Consider the following 19698-nt stretch of genomic DNA (forward strand, 5'->3'; position numbering starts at 1 on the left):
CCTGTAATCAACACTTGAAACATTTTCAAAAATAGAGATGGGCAACTTTATGTTTATAAATAAGTTTCCAACTGGGTTTTTTCATAGTTATAGCTATTAGACTTTGTGACGCAAATAATAACATTATATTGATTTAATTCAAGTTTTCTGGGGAACAGTATTATTTATATAAAAAAAAGGAAATCAAATGGATCCGATTAAATTCCTCGAAAATAAATCCGGGAATAGTCCACTTGAAACCGTTTTGCGTACATGACTTACGAAATAAGTCGGTACATATGTACGTAGAACTAAACCGCAAAACCAACGACCTACGTCAAAACTGATTGCAGTTACAGAAATTCCGTTGAGGGTTATATAAGTGCCATCAGCTTAAAAATGGTTTTTAGACCTTTGTGATACTTCCCCACAACATATGCTTATGCACTATAAAAAACAATTTCCCATCGACAGGTTTATGGACTAGAGGCCTATGTTTATTATCTGGGGATTTTGACATGCCCTATGATAAGCACGTGATTCACCTGGTGCGAAATGCCCACCCACTCCACGGTGCGATATTGATGATGATGATATGATGGCCGTATAATGTTTATAATGATGATGATGATGGCTGACCCACGGTGCGACATCGCACTTTGTCCAAAACGCCAGCGGCTGTGACGTCAGTCGCCGACGAACAACGCAGACGCAACAGCTCAGACAGAGTGTGTTTTTTTTTTTTTTGGGGGGGGGGGGGTTGTGATTACTAAGTAGACAAGGGCGCGGTGATTACTCAACTCCTTACCAAGCCCCTCACCCCATCGCTTCCTCGTATGTGGTATAAATAACAAGGGGCAATTAAAAAATGCAATTTTTTTTTATTGTTTTATGTGATTTTCTGTGTTTTTTTTTTTTTTTTTGTTCTCGCTTGGTGTGCGTTGTTGTTTCTCTGTCTTTTTCACATATATTTTTTATATATACTTCATTTCTGCCGACTGACAAGACGCACGGACGCTAGTTGCTGACGCTGATAGGCACCGGCGGAATGACGTGGTAACAGCTTAAAGTCAGACACCCCCCGGCTCTTCTGCGGTTGTGAAATCAAAACCACTTTAGGTTTACACACCTGCGATCGAGATCGATATACGGCTAAGTTTTGCGCTCGGGCAATTACGTCAATGCATTTGACGAGAGACGCTGGTGGTAAGCAAAAAAAAAAAAAAAGAAAAAACTTAAAACTGAAAACTGAAAAAAAGGTGAGCGCAAATAAAAATAGTGAAGGATAATGACCAGTTGCATTCTCGCACTCTCGCCTGCTCTCCGAATGCCCCTTCGTAACGCCCGATGATTCTGGTGCCCCACTGACCGAAATCGCGGTTCCGAAGCTCGGAAAGCTTTTTAAAGTCTCCTTAAGATTAGAGCTACCGGGTCGACTTTTTTCCAGATAGATTGCTACACTAATCTGCCACCGTAATGGGAATCACTGTATCTACTTATCTAATTAGAATATTGTTTATAACTTACACACGCCCTCTTATAAAATAATAATATGGTTCTCTATAGAACCTTTAAAAAAACCTAACTCACACTAATTATTATTTCAAGTGATAGTCTAAAAGTTCGCCCAAATATTACTCATACGCCATGTGACGTATAGAACAAAGGCCACCTTGCGTATGAGTAATATTTTTTCAATTGAAGAAATTCCAATGAAATAGCAAAATCGAACTCTCATTATCTTAAACAGTAAACTTATTTAAAGCAAAAAAACACCGCCCTGGATAATACTTTAACGTATTAAAATATTACTCATACGACACGTACGTCAAGTGTGATTTGCTATTTCACAAAGGCGATGTATATATTAAAATGCAAACTCAGGTTTTGGGATAGAAACCTTAATAAGCTTGTAAGCATTATTAAATATAAAGCGACAGTAAACTAACGTTATAAGGTCTTAAGAACTTTTATGACATAAAAAATACTAAAATACAATATAAATGAGGGAAGCTAAATTTTCATATCCTTGCCGATTTAAGAACTTTAATGTGACTTAAACATGTATAATATTTACAAAAGGTTAAGTATTATACAGGGAATTATATGCAGATATCATTAAAAATATTCATATTTTTGATATTCCACCCTATTATTCCAACGCTAGCTAGAATTGGCAAGAATGTGAATCCTTATGCTAGTAACGAATCCAAAATTTAATTGTAGGGGGTTATAAAAAAAAAAGTGTTGAGTGAAATCAAAAATTTGGAAGAAAGTGCATATTACATAAACTTTTTAACCCGAGTGGTTAAGATCTATCCATATACATATATCCTCTACAATCCTAACCCCCTCCCACCCGTGGATCCTCGCATGCCTGATCCATACAAACAAGATTTACAACGTTTTAAAGATACTTTCTCAAAAATCTGGATAGTGTACATATTTAAATGGATAGTTCCTAAGGCAGCTATAGGACATAGTCTCCGGTTCGAAACCCGCTAGAACCAGCTATTTTCCCGCCACAATCCGACAGCTCTGTCTTGAGCCGAGCTTACAAGCCGAGGGGCAGATAGAGAAGAACAGAGAGCGGAGAAAAGGTGCTGGCCCAGCCATAAACTTTGCACATTTGCTTTCGGGCGCTATCCAAGTTTTATGGCCATAGGCATACACACACACGCACACACACTGGGGCACAGCACAGCACACACTCACACACACACACGCACAATAGCCCGTTTTCCCAAAATGGTCAAAACGGGCCATTTGACGCGCGCATTCGCACACGCGTGAATTGTGTGCCGTTTACTGTTGCCCGCTCTATCCACTCCGGTTTTTGTTTTTTTTTTTTGATTTTTTGCTTTTGGCCTGACATTGATATCATATCATGGTGCATGTCTGTGTGTGCTGGCAGGGGCTTGGATTGGATTATGGTTCGGATTTGGTGGCTTAAGTGGCTCTGTTAATGGTGCTGGCACATGCTAATTACATTTGATTCGCCGCTTTTCGACTGCTCGTCGACGGTCCGCCCGGCGAACGCTTTTCAGTAACGGTCGGCGCGAGAGGCGACAACTCGGCGCAGGCGTTGCACACTAACTGATATTCGAATTTCGGCGACTCCGGGGCCAGGAGGCTTGGCCGTTTGGCCGCCTGCCTCACCTGTCTCAGCTGTCGCACCTGACCGATCCGAGCTGCCATTAATCTGTGCGCAGCACTGGCGATTATAATTCAGCTCTCGGCTACACAGCTCGAAAATCCTGCTGCCAGTCGAGCTGGCTTGTTCCCCAACTTTGGAGCAGGATGGGACATACAAATCATAGATAGATCCCCCCATTTGGATTAAAAAGTCTACTCAACACATTTTTTATATATCCTCCACAACCAAATTCAGGATCCGCCACTGATACATACATATATGTATATAAAAAACCTCTAAAACTTTTCTAAAACCGATGGACACTCTGTAATACAAACTTTTAAGTGGCGCCCGAACAGGGACCATTGAATTTTTCTGGGTGATTATAATTAGGCTCTCTATTCCATAGCTCAAAAAATTTTGGAACAGGATGGGACATATGTACAAATATAAATATATATACCTATAAAACTCCTCTGAAACCGATGGATACCCTATAATACAAACTTTACAATGGCGCCCGAACAGGGACCATTAAACCTTTCTAGGTGATTATAATTCAGCTCTCTGCTGCATAGCTCCAAACACTTTTGAGCAACATTAGTTTATCTGTTTAGTTTACACAATCTACGTTCTTCTAATTTCCATGTATTAGATTTTGAGATTCGGAAACTAAAGTCTCAGTCACCACGGCGGTCTTCGTACTTATAATTTGCGCAGCACTGACAATATTCAAACGAAAAGCTTATACAAGCACAGCTTCAAAAACAAGCCAAGCATTTAAAATCCCTGCAAACAAACCAAATAAATATTTGTATGCTCTTTCAGAAAGTATTATAAATCAGAAGTTTGCAACGCGATGAAGGAGACATTGCCGATCGTATAAAGTGTATGCATATATCCTTGATCAGCATCAACGGCCTAGTCGACCTAGGCATGACGGTCCGTTTCTAATCAAACTAGTCCTTAGCCCTAAAGATTTGAGCGGAAAACAATAGGAAAAATGTTTTTAGTTTGTAATATAATCAGTACTTTACTTGCTAGTCGCACTTACCCAAGAAGCTTATTAGCGAAGAGCTTGATCAAATAATATGCATTATAATAAGAAATAAATATAAATCATTACTAGAAAGGGTATTCCCAAAGGCATCCTTGAAATAGGCAGCACATTTATGAAAATACTTAATTGGTGCCTGCTCCCTTTCGATACTTACCTTATTTTATTCCTTTTCGTTTAAAATAACTCATTTTTAGATTCACAATTCCAAAGAAATTTTTTACATAAAATCCTGCTTTTCTGATCCTAAGCATCATACCTACCTATACCTACCTAAGAAATTTAAATAAATTATACTGAGTAACCGTTTTAAACAAATTATTTTGACTTTATTTGCATAAACACAACTTGGAAACTATTTTATCAGCATAAGTGTAGTCACAAATTACAAAATATAGCCTTGCTGCTGTGTCTGAGTGTGATTTAGTCTAGTTTTAGTGTTAGTTGTGGGACATTTTGGGTTTTGTTGAACCTGAGTAAGAAGCGCAACTGACGATGGCGGCTTCCAAAGTGTAGGTAGGGATTGACAAATAAAAAAAAGTGTAGTTCTATGGCGGAAACAAAGTAAGTTAGTAGTAAAAACAACTGAAGGAGTGGGTATGTTTGGTGGGTGAAATCGGTCTCTACCGATGGCGTCGCTCCCGCTCTTCGTAGTGTTCGTTGTGCCGGCTCTTGCTGCTCCGTTCGTAGCCACCTCCACCAGCGCCATCTCGCTTGCGATCGTGCCTTTCGGAGCGGTGGCGACTCCGGCTGCGGCTTCTGCTGCGACTGCGCGAGCTTTGTCTGTGCTTGTGCTTCTTCTTGTGCTTGCTGCGATGGCGGTCGTAGTCCTTCTCCTTATCCCGCACCCGGTCTCTTTCCCTTTCCCGCTCGCCGCCGGCACCGAAAGGCATCTGTGGCGGCAGTGGTGCCGGTGGGTAATCCTCGTAGCCGCCGCGACCACGGGCATAGGACGAACCCGAGGCGGCGGCATAGTAGTCACGATCGTCATGATCGTTGCGGTAATTCATCGGTGGGGGGTAGGCGTTGGGCCGCGAGCCAGAGCCCGCCATGGCATGACCACCGCCACGACCGCCGCCGCCTCCACGATCCATGCCCGCACCTGCCTCCTGGTACTCCTGGTAGTCGACATCCTGCCCAGCGGCTCCTGGGCCGCCACCACCACCAGCGCCCTGACCCGCCGCCGCCCGGCCCGTGCTCAGTTGGTTGACGGTCAGACCCTGCTCCCTGCAGTATTGCTCGATCTTCTTCTCAATCTGCTTCTGAATCGGCACGGGAATGCGCGGAAATAGCGTGGAGAACCAGTCCAGCTTGGTCATAAACTGGTAGACCATCTGACCGATGGTTAGGACCTGCAAATTGCTCAGTTAGTACAGAGATCGCTCCAAAGTGGTGTTGGGTACGTGTGATTGGTGGCTCATACAGTTGACTCACCTGGCCGCCGCCCGCCTTCACGTCGATCTCCTCCTCGTCCTGCAGATAGTCTTCATACCAGTCGTACAGGTCACTCGGTGGTTGCGTGTATCGCAAGTACATGAAGCCTGGGACAAGGAATGAAAAGGAGACACTTGGGATTAGAAGCGTTTTAAGGAGTCGAGCTTGTGGTTGGCCAAAGGAGGATGTGTTTCATGGTAGGGTGGCTCGATTTGTTTGACGGAGAATTCTTGAAACCCAGACAAACAGTATTACTTTAAGATCAATATAAAATATTCGAAGAGAACTCAAAGTTCCTGTGCGTTTTCAAATATTTTTAGTCTTGCAAATTTTATCGATTCCTTCTCATTCAAATTTATTGAGTTGCTCATCCAAGACATGCAACACAAATTATGGAACAGTAAACAGTGGATTTAAAAACGAAAAGCAGTTTTTCAATAAATGTACTTTTTAACAGGCAAATTTTTCTTGGATAGGAAAAGAACTTCTATATGTATATAAGAAGTTCTGTAAAAGCAAGGAAATTCAGGATTGAATTGATGAAATTGAAATTATTAAAGGGCTGAATGAATTACTTGGGAAAACTCAGCACAAATATGGAAGGTAATCGGAATGCTTTATAAAAATATACGTGTTTTCACTTAACAAGTATGATATCGTTTACCTTCGCAGGCAGATGTAAGGAGATGCTAGGTCCTCTTCTCGCACAAGGCACAACTTGAAATTGTAAATGAAACGAGCCTGTTGTTCAGTCCATAGAATACCTTCCACCACGCCGATTCAATGGCCTTTCGGCTGGCCTTCTCTTATGTATGTGGCTTGCAACCATCCAAATCGACCCACCCTGGTTGTTTATTCTTTTTTGGGGTGATGTTTGGTGTGCTTTTGGTGTGCTGAGGGAGCAGGAGCAAGCGACGGCATATGTGACGGCTGAACTCATGCGACTTACCAACACCTACCTAGTGCCCGGATGTAGGCCGAGTCTGTGTGGTTGAGCAGTCCGTTTATCTGCTTCCGGGTCAACCGCAGCGTGTATAGCTTGTAGAGAAGGCAGTATGCCGTGGACACGATGCCGCCGGCGCCAACGCCGCGCACCTGGAAAGGATTAGGGTACAGAAATAAGTATGTTCATGGGGATTCCTCGAAGCATCGCCAACGATTAGCGCTACATTTCATAAACCACTCACACCGCCGCACATGCCCGTTTGTCCGGACGTTTTGCGGGATCCGCGCTCCCAGGGCTCCATGTGCTTCACCTGGTAGTAGATCTCGTCGACCACTTCATGGTAGGTTTTCAGCTTGAACAAGTGGACTGTTTTCGGAGCAGATGGAGGCGGAGGGAGAAAAAGGCGGGTTACACTGGGAAGGCAGCTATGGTTAGAGGTAAAACGCACCTTTGAAGTAGCTGGAGCTCTGGATGTTGGCCAGGATCAGGGGATTCAGGTTCATCGAGGTCTCGTTGCCCCAGAAGGGCAGCGTGTTGTGCTGCTTGCCCACGCCGGCCTTCTTGCCACCGCCGCCGCCGGCCGAAGATGACGCCGAATAATCTGCACGAGACGCCGCCATCAATGAAACGCTCGCGGGGATTGGCTCCGCCATGTCTACTCACCCTCGTCCATGCCTACTGCTTGTCCACAACTGGTCGCATCAATTTCACGGCTGCCGGAGTATTGTGCGCGCGGGAAATTGCGGAAAATGCACGCACTTTTTGCAATTTGCATGCGAGAAAATGCCCAAACCAAATTGGCGATGTGTATACGTTAGTTATCGGCGAGTTATCGATATCGCTAGAGCGGGCTACTTTTAAGGTCACTTCTTTGGACGTGACCGTTCACCCAGAGTCACGTTTTTGTTGATATCACAAAATAAAACGTTTAATTGGTAAATTAGGTACAACATTCCCAACTCAAAATTCTTACAATTGTGGTAAAAATCAATTTTAGGATAGGTTTTTCTCACTGGTTACTGAGAGTTTTCTAAAATTATTATATATTCCAAGTAATCAATTTACTAAGTTATTTGTTTTAAAAAAAATTATACTAAATTTATTAAAGAATAAGCTTATTCATGTGACAAACTGGAAGACTTTGCACTATTTAAATTGTATAATTCTTTTAAAAATATTCCAATAACTTGCAGAGTGACCAGATCAGACGGAGACGTGTTTTTATTAGCTTTCGCCAAGAGGTCACATCTAAATCCGAATCCAATCCGCATCTTCGCATCCGCATCTGCATCCCCGTCGAGGAAGTGGCCAATCCGCCGACCATGTCGCCCAAATACACACATGCGATTGTGGCCAGGTGAGTGGAGCCCAGATCCTGATCCATTTCCTCTGCAGTTCGAGTGGCGGATCCGATCCGAAGGAGGGAGTGCCCCAGTGGCGCGGAATTAGGTCACCCAACCAATCGTTCGTGGGTACACATGCCAGTGGGTGGGGCCACACCTCCACCTCCCAACCACCCAAATCCTAGGAACCAGGCTCTATGATGCATTGGGTATATCTTATTATCTAAAATGTTGTATCCCTGTTATTTTTCCAAGTGATTTTGTTGATTAAATATTATCCTCCCAAGTTATGTCGTTAAAAAGGGTTAGATTTCAAATTGTATTCCTTTAAGTAAATAGGTGGTTAATTATTTCTGTCTATTTTTTGATTTAGTAAATAGAGTTTAAAAATTACAGAAGTTCCTGAAAATCAAAAGGTTCTGTGCTCTAAAATAAATCAAAAACACTCATATCCAGTATTCAACTTCTAACCCGCTTTCTGTACTTAGTTTATATCCTTTTTTTCATATTTTCCAAAACTAAAGCTTCAATTTTATATGTGGTTAGCTCACCCAGATCCATCATAATCAGCCTATTAGCATACTTATAGTTTAAATAGCATATCAAGCTTAATTAGGGTGCAACGACCTGACCAAGACTGTCTGTAATAAGCATACACTTAGGTATATTCGGTACATATCTCTATCAATTACTCGTTTACCCACTCAGACGCTCTGGCATTTCCCCTCAATTGATAGAACCATTGTTAACCGCTTTAAATCCGCCGTAGAATCTCGGATGCGCTGCTGGAGAACGGGAAGTTCGACGTGCAGCTGGCCAAGCAGCAACACGAGGAGTACTGCACCCTCCTGAGAACCATTGGCCTGGACGTGATCGAGCTACCGCCGGATGACCAGCTGCCCGAGGGCGTCTTCGTGGAGAACAGTGCCGTGATCTGCAATGGAGTGGCCTTAATCGGGAGATCGGAGCATGCCAAGAGGCGACGCGAAGCCGAAAGCATGGCCATTATCCTCAAAAAGGAGCTGGACATTCCGGTTATCGAGCTTGACGACCTGAACGCGCAGCTGGATGGCGGGGATGTACTTTTTACGGGTAGGTTTTGTTCAAAGAATCCCATTGGCTGCCAAATTTCATCATAAATATTATTTTAGGACGCGAGTTCTTTGTTGGAATCTCTGGTTTTACCAACGAGGAGGGCGCCAGGGCGGTGGCCATGGCCTTTCCCGAGTATCCTGTGACGCCGATTCGGGTAAACATATTATATATCTTCATAATATTATCTACCAAGTCAGCAAACATATACAGATACTATAAGTATCTTATAGATAAAGTGAATTACTATACCTCTCGTCTATAAATATGATCATTTTAAAATTCTTATAATCATTTAACAGCACGTTTCGTTTGTTCACTATACATATCTTATATATCTTATCATATTATAAGATAAGATCTAAAGTCTGATCTCCATTTCATCTGTTCACTATACATACCTCATACATCTCATTATATTCTGGGACACCTATTTGGATATTAGATTGTCTATAAAGAGTCTCATTTATTTGACAACACGTTTCCTTTGTGCACTACCCATACTCGTACATGTTAATACTAGACCCATCTCTGTACCCATCCCATCCAGGTAAACGGCTCCAAGAGGCTGAAGTACTATGTGACCATGGCGGGACCGGATGTGCTGGCCGTGAGCACTAGTGCCACCTGCCAGGACATCGTGAAGCGGATGGAGCGCGTAGGTAGCTTCACCTACCAAAAGTTGACGTTGCCCGACGAGAAGGCGGCTAACATGCTGTACATCAACGGAACGATCGTACACAGATCGCCGACGGAAATTCCAGAAGCCTACAAGGTCAGCATCATTCGTCACCTCGTATTAATTAAACACCGAGCTAATTGATCTATCAACTTGTTTTTCGGACAGACTATAAAAGAGAAAATCGACATTCCAACACGCAACATAAATATTAGCGAATTTAGCCAATATTCCAGCGGACTGACCTCGTCGTGTTTGTTGCTGCGACGCTGGAAGTCCATACGGAGCTTGTGAATCTCTGGGAGCTGATAGAGAATCACTTAACTGGAGTGAGAAGAAGCATTGCCATGAGAAACATGCACAACAGGCCCGGGGAGCAGGTGCATCCTGCTCTGTCCAGGCATCAGCAATATCGTATTATCTTATTATAGTTTATACACATCTCTTGTTATTGTTACTATTTAAGATTAAACACCTAACGCTAATCAAACTGATTGTCGAGCCGATGCTGCTAATGTTACTTTCCAACTCTGTGTTACTCTATAAGTTGTAACCAGTGTTGGAAAGTGGCGTCATCCCCATCGAGATGATCAGAACTCCTCACACTCCATGACGATGTTGAACAGATATCATTGTATTATTATGATAAAATTGCTATTATAAATTGTATCTACTTTACAAGTAGTTTGTTGAATGTGTTCAGTGTCTGTCCCTATAATAAATGCAACATTTGTAATCTCTTTATAAACCTAAAATCGCTCCTAAAATGTTTTAGTTATTCGTTGAAAGATCATTTGGGAAGTTAACTCTTTAAATACTATATACCTATTAAAAACGTTAGTTATTTTAAGTGAACATTTCATTTATTTATATCTAAATATAAACTTAGCCTACATTTAAATGCATTTTGCTTTATCAGAATTTAAAACTTATTAAATGTGTGTAGGACTTGGTGTGGGATGGTGATTTCTAGACGTTGTGATGAAATGCAGTACGATGTAGCCTAGGGACCAGCTAATGGACTCTGATTGGATGAAGTTTTCTCCGGTGAATTTGAAACTGGGTGCGTTTAGTGGAGTAATACTAGTCATAATAAATAGGGGGGGCCTTACTATAATTACAAGTTCAGTTAGCTGGGTTTTGAGTGGGCGAACTTAGGATATAAGCACTCTGGATATATAAAAGTCTGATCTAGTCTGATATATGTCGGCGAGTGTCAGTGGGTTGAGTACAAAACGTGGTAAAGGAATACTTTGGCATTGGCACGTGAACCATTTGTTTGCCGGCCAAGCGGGGAGGCGGGTGGGATTTCGGGTGTTATACATCTTGTATATATTCTATATACATCTAACTAGGGGTGGGCTGAGTGGGTTGAGCTAGCTGGGGAAGGGGCGTGGCTCGTTGGCTGCCCTGGGATCGATGTACGAGATCACGCTGCTCTGGCTGCTATCGTCCTCCATCGTCTCGTTTAGATTTTCGTTGTGGGAATTGCTCAGCGTTTTGGCTTCCATCTCCTTTTCACGTTCTCGCTCTCTCTCCCTTTCGAAGCGCTCGACTGCCTCCTGTTTGCTCCTCAACGGACTGCGGCACTTGATGGCCTCGTACAGCTCATCAATGGAGGTGTCCTGGTCGTGGTCGTGATGGTGATCCTGCTCGGGATCTCCCGCCACCCTTTCACCACCCGTGGCGGCCACAAACTCGTCGTCGAACTCGTTCAGCACATCCACATCGGCATCGCTGGCATTCGAGGACTGATAACAGCGGAAGTCATCGGTTAGGGTCAAATTTAGATCGTTGTCCGCCTGGGGAGCATAGAGTCCATGACTACGGATGCTGATCTCCGAGTTCTGGTAGTTTAGATCGCTCTCGTTTGTCGGACTGCCGGATAGCAGGCGGCCATCGTCCTCCGTGTCCACCGACGTGGCCGGATGGTGCGCCTTTAGCTGGCTGAGATTGCTACTGGAGCAGGAGTACACCTGGCGTAACTGCTGCTCTTCCAGCGTGCTGGCCTCGTTGACGGACAGCTGGCTGGACTCTTCCTGGTCGCCCAGGTTATCCAATCCAGGCGAGTTTACGCCACCGCCTCCACCGCCAGCCAACATCTCACTGATATTATTCAGCGACTTGGATTGCTGCTGCTGATTGAAACGGAGGAGGACACTAGGAAAGTCATCGTCCAACTGGATGCTATTGCTGGTGGTCACTTGCAGCGAGTTTGACACATATATTTCGTGCTTCTGCAGGAGCGGTTCTTCTAGGCTAACCTCCGGCAGGCCCAAACTATTCATGGCTTCCAAACTGGGCTGCTTGACGGGTGTGGAGCTGATGGGTTGATGGGATGGTCCTCGGTTTCGGAACAGGCTGCTCATTCCGCTGGCTGGTGGCAAGGTATTGGCATACAAAGGAGCATGTTCGTCCAAAGAACTGGCATCTTCCTCCTCGAGTTCGGGCTCGGGTTCCTCGACCGTTGCCGCCGCCTGAGCGTGATCCTCCTCCTCCTCTTCATCGTCATCCTGCTCGTGCAGAGTTTCGTCCAGCACGGAAGGTGTTCTGGTGCGACCATTGGCCCTGAGTTTGATCACCTCATGCTGAGGAGTCAACGTCTCCGGGATATTTGTGTAGATATTGGCCTGCATGATCTTGGACGCCGACGAGGCGCTGGTAGGCACAAAGCGCTTGAACTGCATGGAATCCCCGCCGGAACTCATGCCCATTCCGTGTTCCTTGGGAGCTCCTGCCATGGGCGAGCCTTGGTTCTTGTAGTGCAGATTAGTGTTATTTATCTTGCTGCCGCCCGCCAGCAGAGTCATGGCATTGTGGTGTCTGCTGTACAGCTGCTCCGAACTGGCATCGCTCAGGCTGTGCTGGCTGTGGAGCTGCATTTGCATCTGCATCTGGAGCTGCATCTGTGGCATCGTCTGGCGCTGCAGCTCGAAGTTGTTCCGCTTGGCCAGGCGCTTCTGCTTCTTGAAGAACTTTCGGGCCACATTGATTTGATTGGGATTATAAAAGATCTCCGCCGAGGGTATGAGGTCGTGACTGGAACCATGTAATAGGGCATTTAGGCTGTGAGGCGGGACTGCTCCTCCTCCTCCCGAGCCAGATACTCCACCCGCTGTTGCTCCACCTCCGGCTCCCTGCTGACCGCTGGTGTTGTTAATGATAGTAACTCCCCCTGCTCCATTGGCCTGAAGCAGCTGCTCCTGCTGGCTCCTCGTTTGACTTCTCGTCTGGCTGCGCATGCTCCTCGAACACTGGCTATTCGAGCGTGATCCCGCCGAATTGTTTGCCTCGTACAAGCTGCCAGGACCGGGATTCGCCTTGTAGGCCACAATGCTGTTGCTGATCATGGCCGTTCCGGGTCCGGGCATCATTCCCGACGGGTGTGCGCCCCTCGCCTGACTGCCATTGTTGTAGGTCACCAATTTGGCAGGTCTGCTGCGTCCATCTCTGCCCTGCGACCAGGCCTGACGGGCATCGTTCCGGCTCAGGTTGTAGAAAATCAGTAGGAAAATGCCTAGACACGAACAGCAGCCGGCAAAGGATATAACATAGAGCTCCTGACCACCATTTACGTAAGCGGCGGCGGATAACCAAGCGCCGGCATACAAGACCAGAAAAATGAAGTGACCACGCAGATGGGAAAGATTCGAGCGCTCGAAATCGTCCACAATGCTGCTCAGCGGATTGCTCAGCGTACTGTACTGCTCTTGCATGTGATCCTGCTCCTTGCGCCCGCCGTGGTTGCCGGAACCGCCTCCAACCGCCGCTGTGGTGGCACTACCATTCGCATCCAGCCAATCCAGATCGATGTGCTCCGTGGCCTGCGTGTTGTTATCCGAGTACTGGCGATGCTGCTGCTGTTGCATTTGCAGTTGCAGCACATTTACCGCTTGCTGACTCAGTTGATAGTATATGCACAGAGCCAAAATGCCGCAGAAGATCACGAGAATGACGGCTGGCACAAGGAGAGCGTTCAGTGTGGTGGCACTGTGCAGGAAACAAAAGTCGTAGGTGGCATATTCCGCCAGATTTACGGCACTGCTGATGCCACAGATGAGCAGGGCGATGCCCCAGCCCACCAGGTAGATGCCCAGTATGGGTTTTCGCTCTCGCTCCCGCTGCGGCTCCATATCCTGGCCCTGGCACTGTCCCTGTCCCGAGGTTGTCGTCTTCGTCAGCCGTTTGTACATGCTACTCAGGCTCACACACACCCAAAGCAATACACACAGGCCGAGGTAGTGCATCAGCAATCCCAGCAGGCGGCACTGCGGCTGGCTGGAGGTTTGATAGATTCCCAGCGAGAAGGCCAGAGCCAGAGCACCCAGTGCTAACCAGGTATTGACCAGAGCATGCCGCTGCACCCTGTTGATCCGCACAGCTCTTCCAAAAACAGCAAAGGTCACAGCATTGAAGGCGCAGCAGGCGAAGAGTAGTCCGCATCCAGCGTAGACCGCAGCCGGTGGATGCCGGAATCGGGCGCCCGACTCCTCGCTTCGAAAATCATTCAGATAGCGACTCCTCTGGAGCAGGCCATAGTATCCCGTGCGACTGCAACTGAACATGACCAGGGTGCGATGCTGATAGTGCTGCTGGCAAACGCTCGGCTCCCAACGCTGCTCCTCCGCATCCCACCAAGCAGGTTGGGGCGCACTCAAAGGATTGTGATACGGGTGTGCCCTTAGCATCACGGTCACCCTTTGCTGGTACACGTCCTCCTCCGGATCTAGCTCGTTTTCAGACCGAAACTGAACAGCTTCTCCTTCGCTGCTGTACGCCAGAATACCAATGATGGCGGAGGACAAGGATTCATTGTGGCTTCCCCTCAGATTGGGCAGCAGTTTGCCATTCCTGTGCAGTGAGATCATCAAGCGGAGACTGCGGATGGGCGAGACAGTCGGTGAACTTGCAGAGCTATTTCCAATCACGCTGTAGGGCAGCTGGATGGCAGCATCGATGTCGCCATGCTCGTACATGGGTATGGTGTCATTGGCGCTATTGCATTGGAAACCCCGCGGACTCTGCTCCAGCCAAACGCAGGACAAGCTAACAAAGGCATCCAAACTGATGTTGAAGAACTCCACGAATAGGTTGCGCTGCTGGGCCAGCGATCCACGCCAGGGTATCATCTCTGCGGGCAGCGGTTCCGCCTGGGTGCTGGCCAATGCCAATCGCATGGCCGACGATTCCACCACGTGCAGCAGCCGCTGGCCAGTGCCCTGCTCGGATTGTGCGGCTCGAAAAAGATGCGCCGGTAAGTTGAGAAGCTGCGAAACGATGTCCATTAACAGATGACTGATCTCCTGCTGCTGCTGCGGCTGCTCCAGTTGATCCAAATACTTGACCAATGTTCGAGCTATGTACTCCAGGTCCATGGGATCTCGTATGCGATTCAGTTGGGTCTGCGCCTGCGTAAAGTTGTGCAAACGGCGTGCAATCTCCAGGGCATTCTGACCCTTTGTCAAGGTAAGATTCACCTTGGCAAACTGCTCCAGGATGCGTGTTGTCTCGCTGACGTAGACACAACTCTCCGTATCCAAATTAAGCCACTCCCCGGAGGGTCCGCACTCGTGGGAGGCTCGACGGGCTTGGGTGGCATCGCTGGGCTCCTCCACGCACTCCTGCAGCACAGTCTCGCCCCGCATCGTCCTGGGCCAGTGGTAAGTGCCCTTGTTCGTGTGCACCACTCGGGCCTCACAGTACAGTGTCCCCTTGGCCACCACATGAAGGACGATGGCCTGCGAAAGATTCGCCTGCTGGCTGCGCAACGTGCAGTCCCACATGCCCGTGTGATTCTGGGTGAGGCTAGCGATACGCAGGACCGACTGCAGAATGCCCGAGTCCGTTGAGTGACCCGTCTCCAAGTTCACATCGCCGAAAACCTTGATGGGATCCTGGTAAATGATATCCTCGGTGGAGTTCTTGGCACGTATTTTCTCCGACCATCCCCAAAACACATAGGCCTTGGTGGGCAAATCCTCGCTCTCCCTGGGAGCTCCGATGGCCACGCGCGGGGCATAGCACTTAAGCTGCAGCTCATCGCCCTCGAAAGCCACCTGATTCCGGCTGGGAATCAGCTCGAGCAACGGCTGCAGCAGCGTCTCGCAATGGAAATCCTTGCCCACACGCAGTTTTTTCAGTGGCATGCCGCGAAAGTTGCTGGGGGAGTCACATTTAGGGGGCGGCTGGAGGCGCACTTCTTTGCTGGTCGACCAGGCAATCAACCAGATCAAGCCGCAATCGCAGGCCAAGGGATTTCCAGACAGATCGCTGTGAATGGTAAGGTGAAAATAGATTTAGAGAGCTTATCATAATGGTCGAATTAAGATTTTGGTTTAGGTCTACTTGTTATTGAGATACAAATTATTTTATCAATCGGTCCTTATTAACCAATCCAATTACCAATTACCCAACCAATTCTTAAAAACAGCTTTAACTAAACGTAATAAAAGGCCATATTGTGATGTAAATGCTGTTAGAGTATCCATCATCCTAGCTTTTAGACTGTAAAACATAGCTATCATCGATCTACAATCGTTTTATCTACAACATACATGAGATCACGTTCATTAAACTCAACCAATCTTTAAAAACTGCTTTACCTAAACCAAATACAAGGCTATATTGAGCTGTTTATGCTATAAGAGTATCATCATCCTAGTTACAATCCTTATTTCTACAATGTAACCCACATATATCCGTATTATCCAACTTACAGCAGCCTGAGCCTGGTCATAAAATTGAAGGTGCCCTCGTAGATGTGGCTAATGGCATTCCCCGCCAGCTTCAGCTTCTCCAGATGGCCCAGACTCTTGCCGAAGGTTTCCTTATCCAGTTCGGTGAGGAGATTGAAGGACAGATCCAAGCGCCTGAGTTCCGTAAAGTTTGCAAAATCCAAGGCGGTAATCTGCGCAATGGAGTTCTTGCTGGCATTGCTATAAAGAGGGGAAGAATTAGTATCTTCAGTATGGGGAATCCAAAGGGGAAGACCCAGGTCTTGGCTTACATGCTGACCACGCTGGACAACACATCCTCTCCAAATTCCAGTTCCCGCCAGTTGGTTATCTGCTGCTCATCGCAGCGAACTTTTAGGCTGTGTATGTTTTCGGATATATTGCGGCAGCTGCATTTGCGGGGGCAGGATGAGGATGCCGATCCTGAACCGGTAGAGATGGATGTTTCCGGATTTTGGGGATTTTCCGTTTCTGGTTGCGACTGCACCTGACCCCCCTCTGCCGCCGTCGCAGTCGACGTCGGCGTCGCAGTCGGCGTCTGATTCAGGAACAACAACAACAGCAGCAGCAGGAGGGGCAGCGACGCAGGAGGAGGAGGGGGGCGATCTCCACGCCCCTCGTTCGTTTGGCCGCCCATTTTCAAGCGTGGCGATTGATTACATGCCGGGCGTGGCGCACATTTAATTAATTAATTTTGTAGTTCAACAAATGCATAATAAACAACACACACTGCGCTTTTTTTTTGTACAAAAAAAGTGTTACCCTACGCTTCAAAGGTTCTAAGTTTTAATGGCGGTGGGAGTGTTCTTGTACAGGCGTGCTATCGATAGTTGTGCCTAATCGGTGTATCGATACTTCAGTGCCTCGCAAACTGTGGGTTGTGTCTTTGCTAAGGGTGGTGGGAAACATCGCTATTTGAAAAAGTAAAAATTAATTATTAAAATAATTAAAATTGAAATTGTAACAAAAACTAAATTATACTCATATAATATATTGTCAATACATTTTGTGGAAAGTATGCTGTTACCTGCACATCTAAAAAAAGCTCCCATTATTATTAGATTAATTTAGGGATAATTAGCCACTCTTATTTTAAAAGCCCTATTAAAAGTCGCAAAAAAGGGCGTACAATTTAAAATTAGTTTATTTTGAGCCAACTGGGCGGCTTGGTTCGGTCCGGGTTCATGACCCCGCCGCGCCGCCGCACAACCAACGTAATTATGCAAAAAAAAAGAAGCACACGCACAAACAGATATCGAGATTACGAAAAAACAGGTTTCCATCTTTAGAACTTAGAGCTATTTTTGAATGTTGCCTAAACGATGATCAGTGGAGAGGGGGTTTCCTCTGGAACAGGGGGTGTGGGGAAAGGGGGTGTGGCTAACCCCCTGGGGGTCCAAGTGCTGGAGCTGGCTAACCCCTACGCCAGCTTGCCATTGTGCGCCGCCCGGTACTTGGACAACTTGTCCATGTACTCATCATGCCGCTCCAAGGTGGCCAGCAGACCCTCCGTATTCACTGGCGATTCCTCTGGGCCATAGTTGATCAAGTGGTCATTCAGCGTGGTCATTGTGCCGCCCAATGCATGCAGTATGGCATCACCGGCGCAAATATCCCACTTCTTGATCTTAGAGGTGTGCAGATAGGCAGTGGCATTGTTGGCCACCACTTGGAGCACCTTGTAGCCAGCACCCGCCGCCGTCAGCAGGTTGACATCCTCGCCAAAGATGCCCCGGGCCAAATCCTTGGCACCCGCCGTGTGGGAACGCGACACTGTGATGATGGGCGCCTGGTTGTCGGGCGCATGCTCCGGGTGCAGACTGGCCAGGTACTCCGACATCGAGTTGCCCACCCAGGCCCAGGCTGTTTGGCCATTGAATGGGCTGTGGATCACGCCGATGATGGGTCTTCCTGCCACCGCCACGCACACCATGGTGGTCACGTATTCGTACAGCTCCTCTGCGGAGGGGAAAGCAAGCAATTAGTGGGTTTTATACTTGATATGTCATTTTGCAACATAAAACATGAAGAAAAATAAAACCTAAGAACTCTTTTTAGATTTGACAGACAAACATTGAAAGTTAACATTTTACAAAACATAGAAAACCATTCGAAATGCTTTAGAACATATCGCTTGAAAATATATGCAAACTTAAGGCCTGGCTTTTTGAACTTTGGCGGGAAACCCCTGCCCATCCTCACCGGTGAACTCCTTGGTGGCATCCAGGGGATCCACCCAGACCGTGACATCCTGCGCATTCACAGCCACATCCGGGATCTGTGCGGTTTCGTGGAGCACGGTGGGATCCAGATCGTAGCTGTGCGCCTGCTTGCAGTGCTCCTTGTCCTCCTCGGAGAAGATTTGTACGCGGGGGAAGATGCGCTGCAGGCCCTGCTTCATCACACAATGCGAACGGCCATCGGCGTCCGTGATTGGATCATCGACGCCCTCGTCCGTCTTGCCCTTGCTGCGCTCCTTGAGCTTGCGACTCCTGGCCACATCGAGGACCTCTAGGCCGCCACGCTGGGCCGCCTGAATGGCTGCGATCAGCATCTTGCGAAGATTAACCCGATTGGGATTCTCGCTGCGCAGCATGCCATAGATTGCCGGTCGCTCCTCCTGGTGGAAATTGAGGAAATAGACCAGGACGATGGTCAGCAGGATGGCCACAATGGTGGCGGGCAGCCGGTTGATGCGTATGGAGCGTCCGTTCATCTTCGCCTCGCTCATGGATCGCCGGATTCCTATATGCGCGCTATCTGTGTTTGTATATTTGTGCGCATTTGCCAGATCATCAGATCGCGATCAACCAGATGCTATCTTGAAAAAACCCTCTCGAGAACTGAAAACGAAGTGAAAAACACTCGGTGGCGGCGGCGCGTCGGTGGGCGGGGGCGCACAGGTGTTTCTCGTATCTTCGGGAGGGGGTGGAGCAGGTGTGCGGTGCGCCGTGAGCTATGCTCTGTGCTGCTCTGTTCTAGTCCACGTCCACGTTGCGCGTTTTTCCCCCCAACCAACATAACAAAGGGGGCCCAAACAAAACCAAACAATAACAAGCTGGCGATGGCCTGCAGTCGATAGTTATGCGAGGCTATCGATAGTACTGCCAAAGGTGATTCATTTATTAAATAATTTGAGCATTTAGTGTTAAACAATAATAAATAATAATTATAAAAAATATATACATTTTTCTATGGTCGTAACCTAAATTATTAAATACATAAATATTTTTCCATCTCTATAACACTCAGAGTGACCGCCACCTTCATTCAATCAGAAAAATACCAACTAATATCA

At 46.9% G+C, this 19698-nt stretch overlaps 4 protein-coding genes across 8 annotated transcripts; 1 reads left to right on the forward strand and 3 right to left on the reverse strand.

Annotated features, from left to right (window-relative positions):
• Positions 1 to 4479: 4479 nt before the first annotated feature.
• LOC108005123 (pre-mRNA-splicing factor 38B) lies at positions 4480 to 7376 on the reverse strand. Of its 4 annotated transcripts, none has more exons than XM_036821101.3 (6): positions 7216 to 7376; positions 7001 to 7153; positions 6794 to 6918; positions 6566 to 6701; positions 5607 to 5713; positions 4480 to 5524 (listed from the first exon to the last, which is right to left on the reverse strand). In XM_036821101.3, exons 1-6 carry the CDS (start codon positions 7325 to 7327, stop codon positions 4796 to 4798), a joined length of 1362 nt encoding a protein of 453 aa, XP_036676996.2. In that variant the 5' UTR covers positions 7328 to 7376; the 3' UTR covers positions 4480 to 4795. The 4 variants fall into 4 exon arrangements, with proteins under 4 accessions (XP_036676996.2, XP_036676998.2, XP_036676997.2 ...); XM_065867971.2 differs by having other exon boundaries at positions 5395 to 5524; positions 5596 to 5713; XM_036821103.3 differs by lacking the exons at positions 6794 to 6918; positions 7001 to 7153; positions 7216 to 7376 and having other exon boundaries at positions 6556 to 6701.
• A 373-nt stretch (positions 7377 to 7749) lies between these two features.
• LOC108005295 (N(G),N(G)-dimethylarginine dimethylaminohydrolase 1) lies at positions 7750 to 9986 on the forward strand. Of its 2 annotated transcripts, none has more exons than XM_017068497.4 (5): positions 7750 to 7909; positions 8665 to 8987; positions 9047 to 9144; positions 9538 to 9762; positions 9835 to 9986. In XM_017068497.4, the coding sequence occupies exons 1-5, from the start codon at positions 7875 to 7877 to the stop codon at positions 9958 to 9960; spliced, it is 807 nt and encodes a 268-aa protein (XP_016923986.1). In that variant the 5' UTR covers positions 7750 to 7874; the 3' UTR covers positions 9961 to 9986. The 2 variants fall into 2 exon arrangements, with proteins under 2 accessions (XP_016923986.1, XP_065724044.1); XM_065867972.2 differs by lacking the exon at positions 7750 to 7909 and adding an exon at positions 7962 to 8104.
• Positions 9987 to 10507: 521 nt separating this feature from the next.
• Positions 10508 to 17172, reverse strand: Remo (Remoulade). The gene is made up of 3 exons (XM_017068491.4): positions 16673 to 17172; positions 16383 to 16601; positions 10508 to 15936 (listed from the first exon to the last, which is right to left on the reverse strand). Exons 1-3 carry the CDS (start codon positions 17035 to 17037, stop codon positions 11043 to 11045), a joined length of 5478 nt encoding a protein of 1825 aa, XP_016923980.2. The 5' UTR covers positions 17038 to 17172; the 3' UTR covers positions 10508 to 11042.
• Positions 17173 to 17526: 354 nt separating this feature from the next.
• On the reverse strand, positions 17527 to 19446 carry LOC108005168 (putative inositol monophosphatase 3). The gene is made up of 2 exons (XM_017068343.4): positions 18603 to 19446; positions 17527 to 18359 (listed from the first exon to the last, which is right to left on the reverse strand). Exons 1-2 carry the CDS (start codon positions 19129 to 19131, stop codon positions 17821 to 17823), a joined length of 1068 nt encoding a protein of 355 aa, XP_016923832.2. The 5' UTR covers positions 19132 to 19446; the 3' UTR covers positions 17527 to 17820.
• Positions 19447 to 19698: the final 252 nt, after the last annotated feature.

Source organism: Drosophila suzukii, chromosome X (genome assembly GCF_043229965.1).
Source record: "Drosophila suzukii chromosome X, CBGP_Dsuzu_IsoJpt1.0, whole genome shotgun sequence".
NCBI lineage: Eukaryota > Metazoa > Arthropoda > Insecta > Diptera > Drosophilidae > Drosophila > Drosophila suzukii.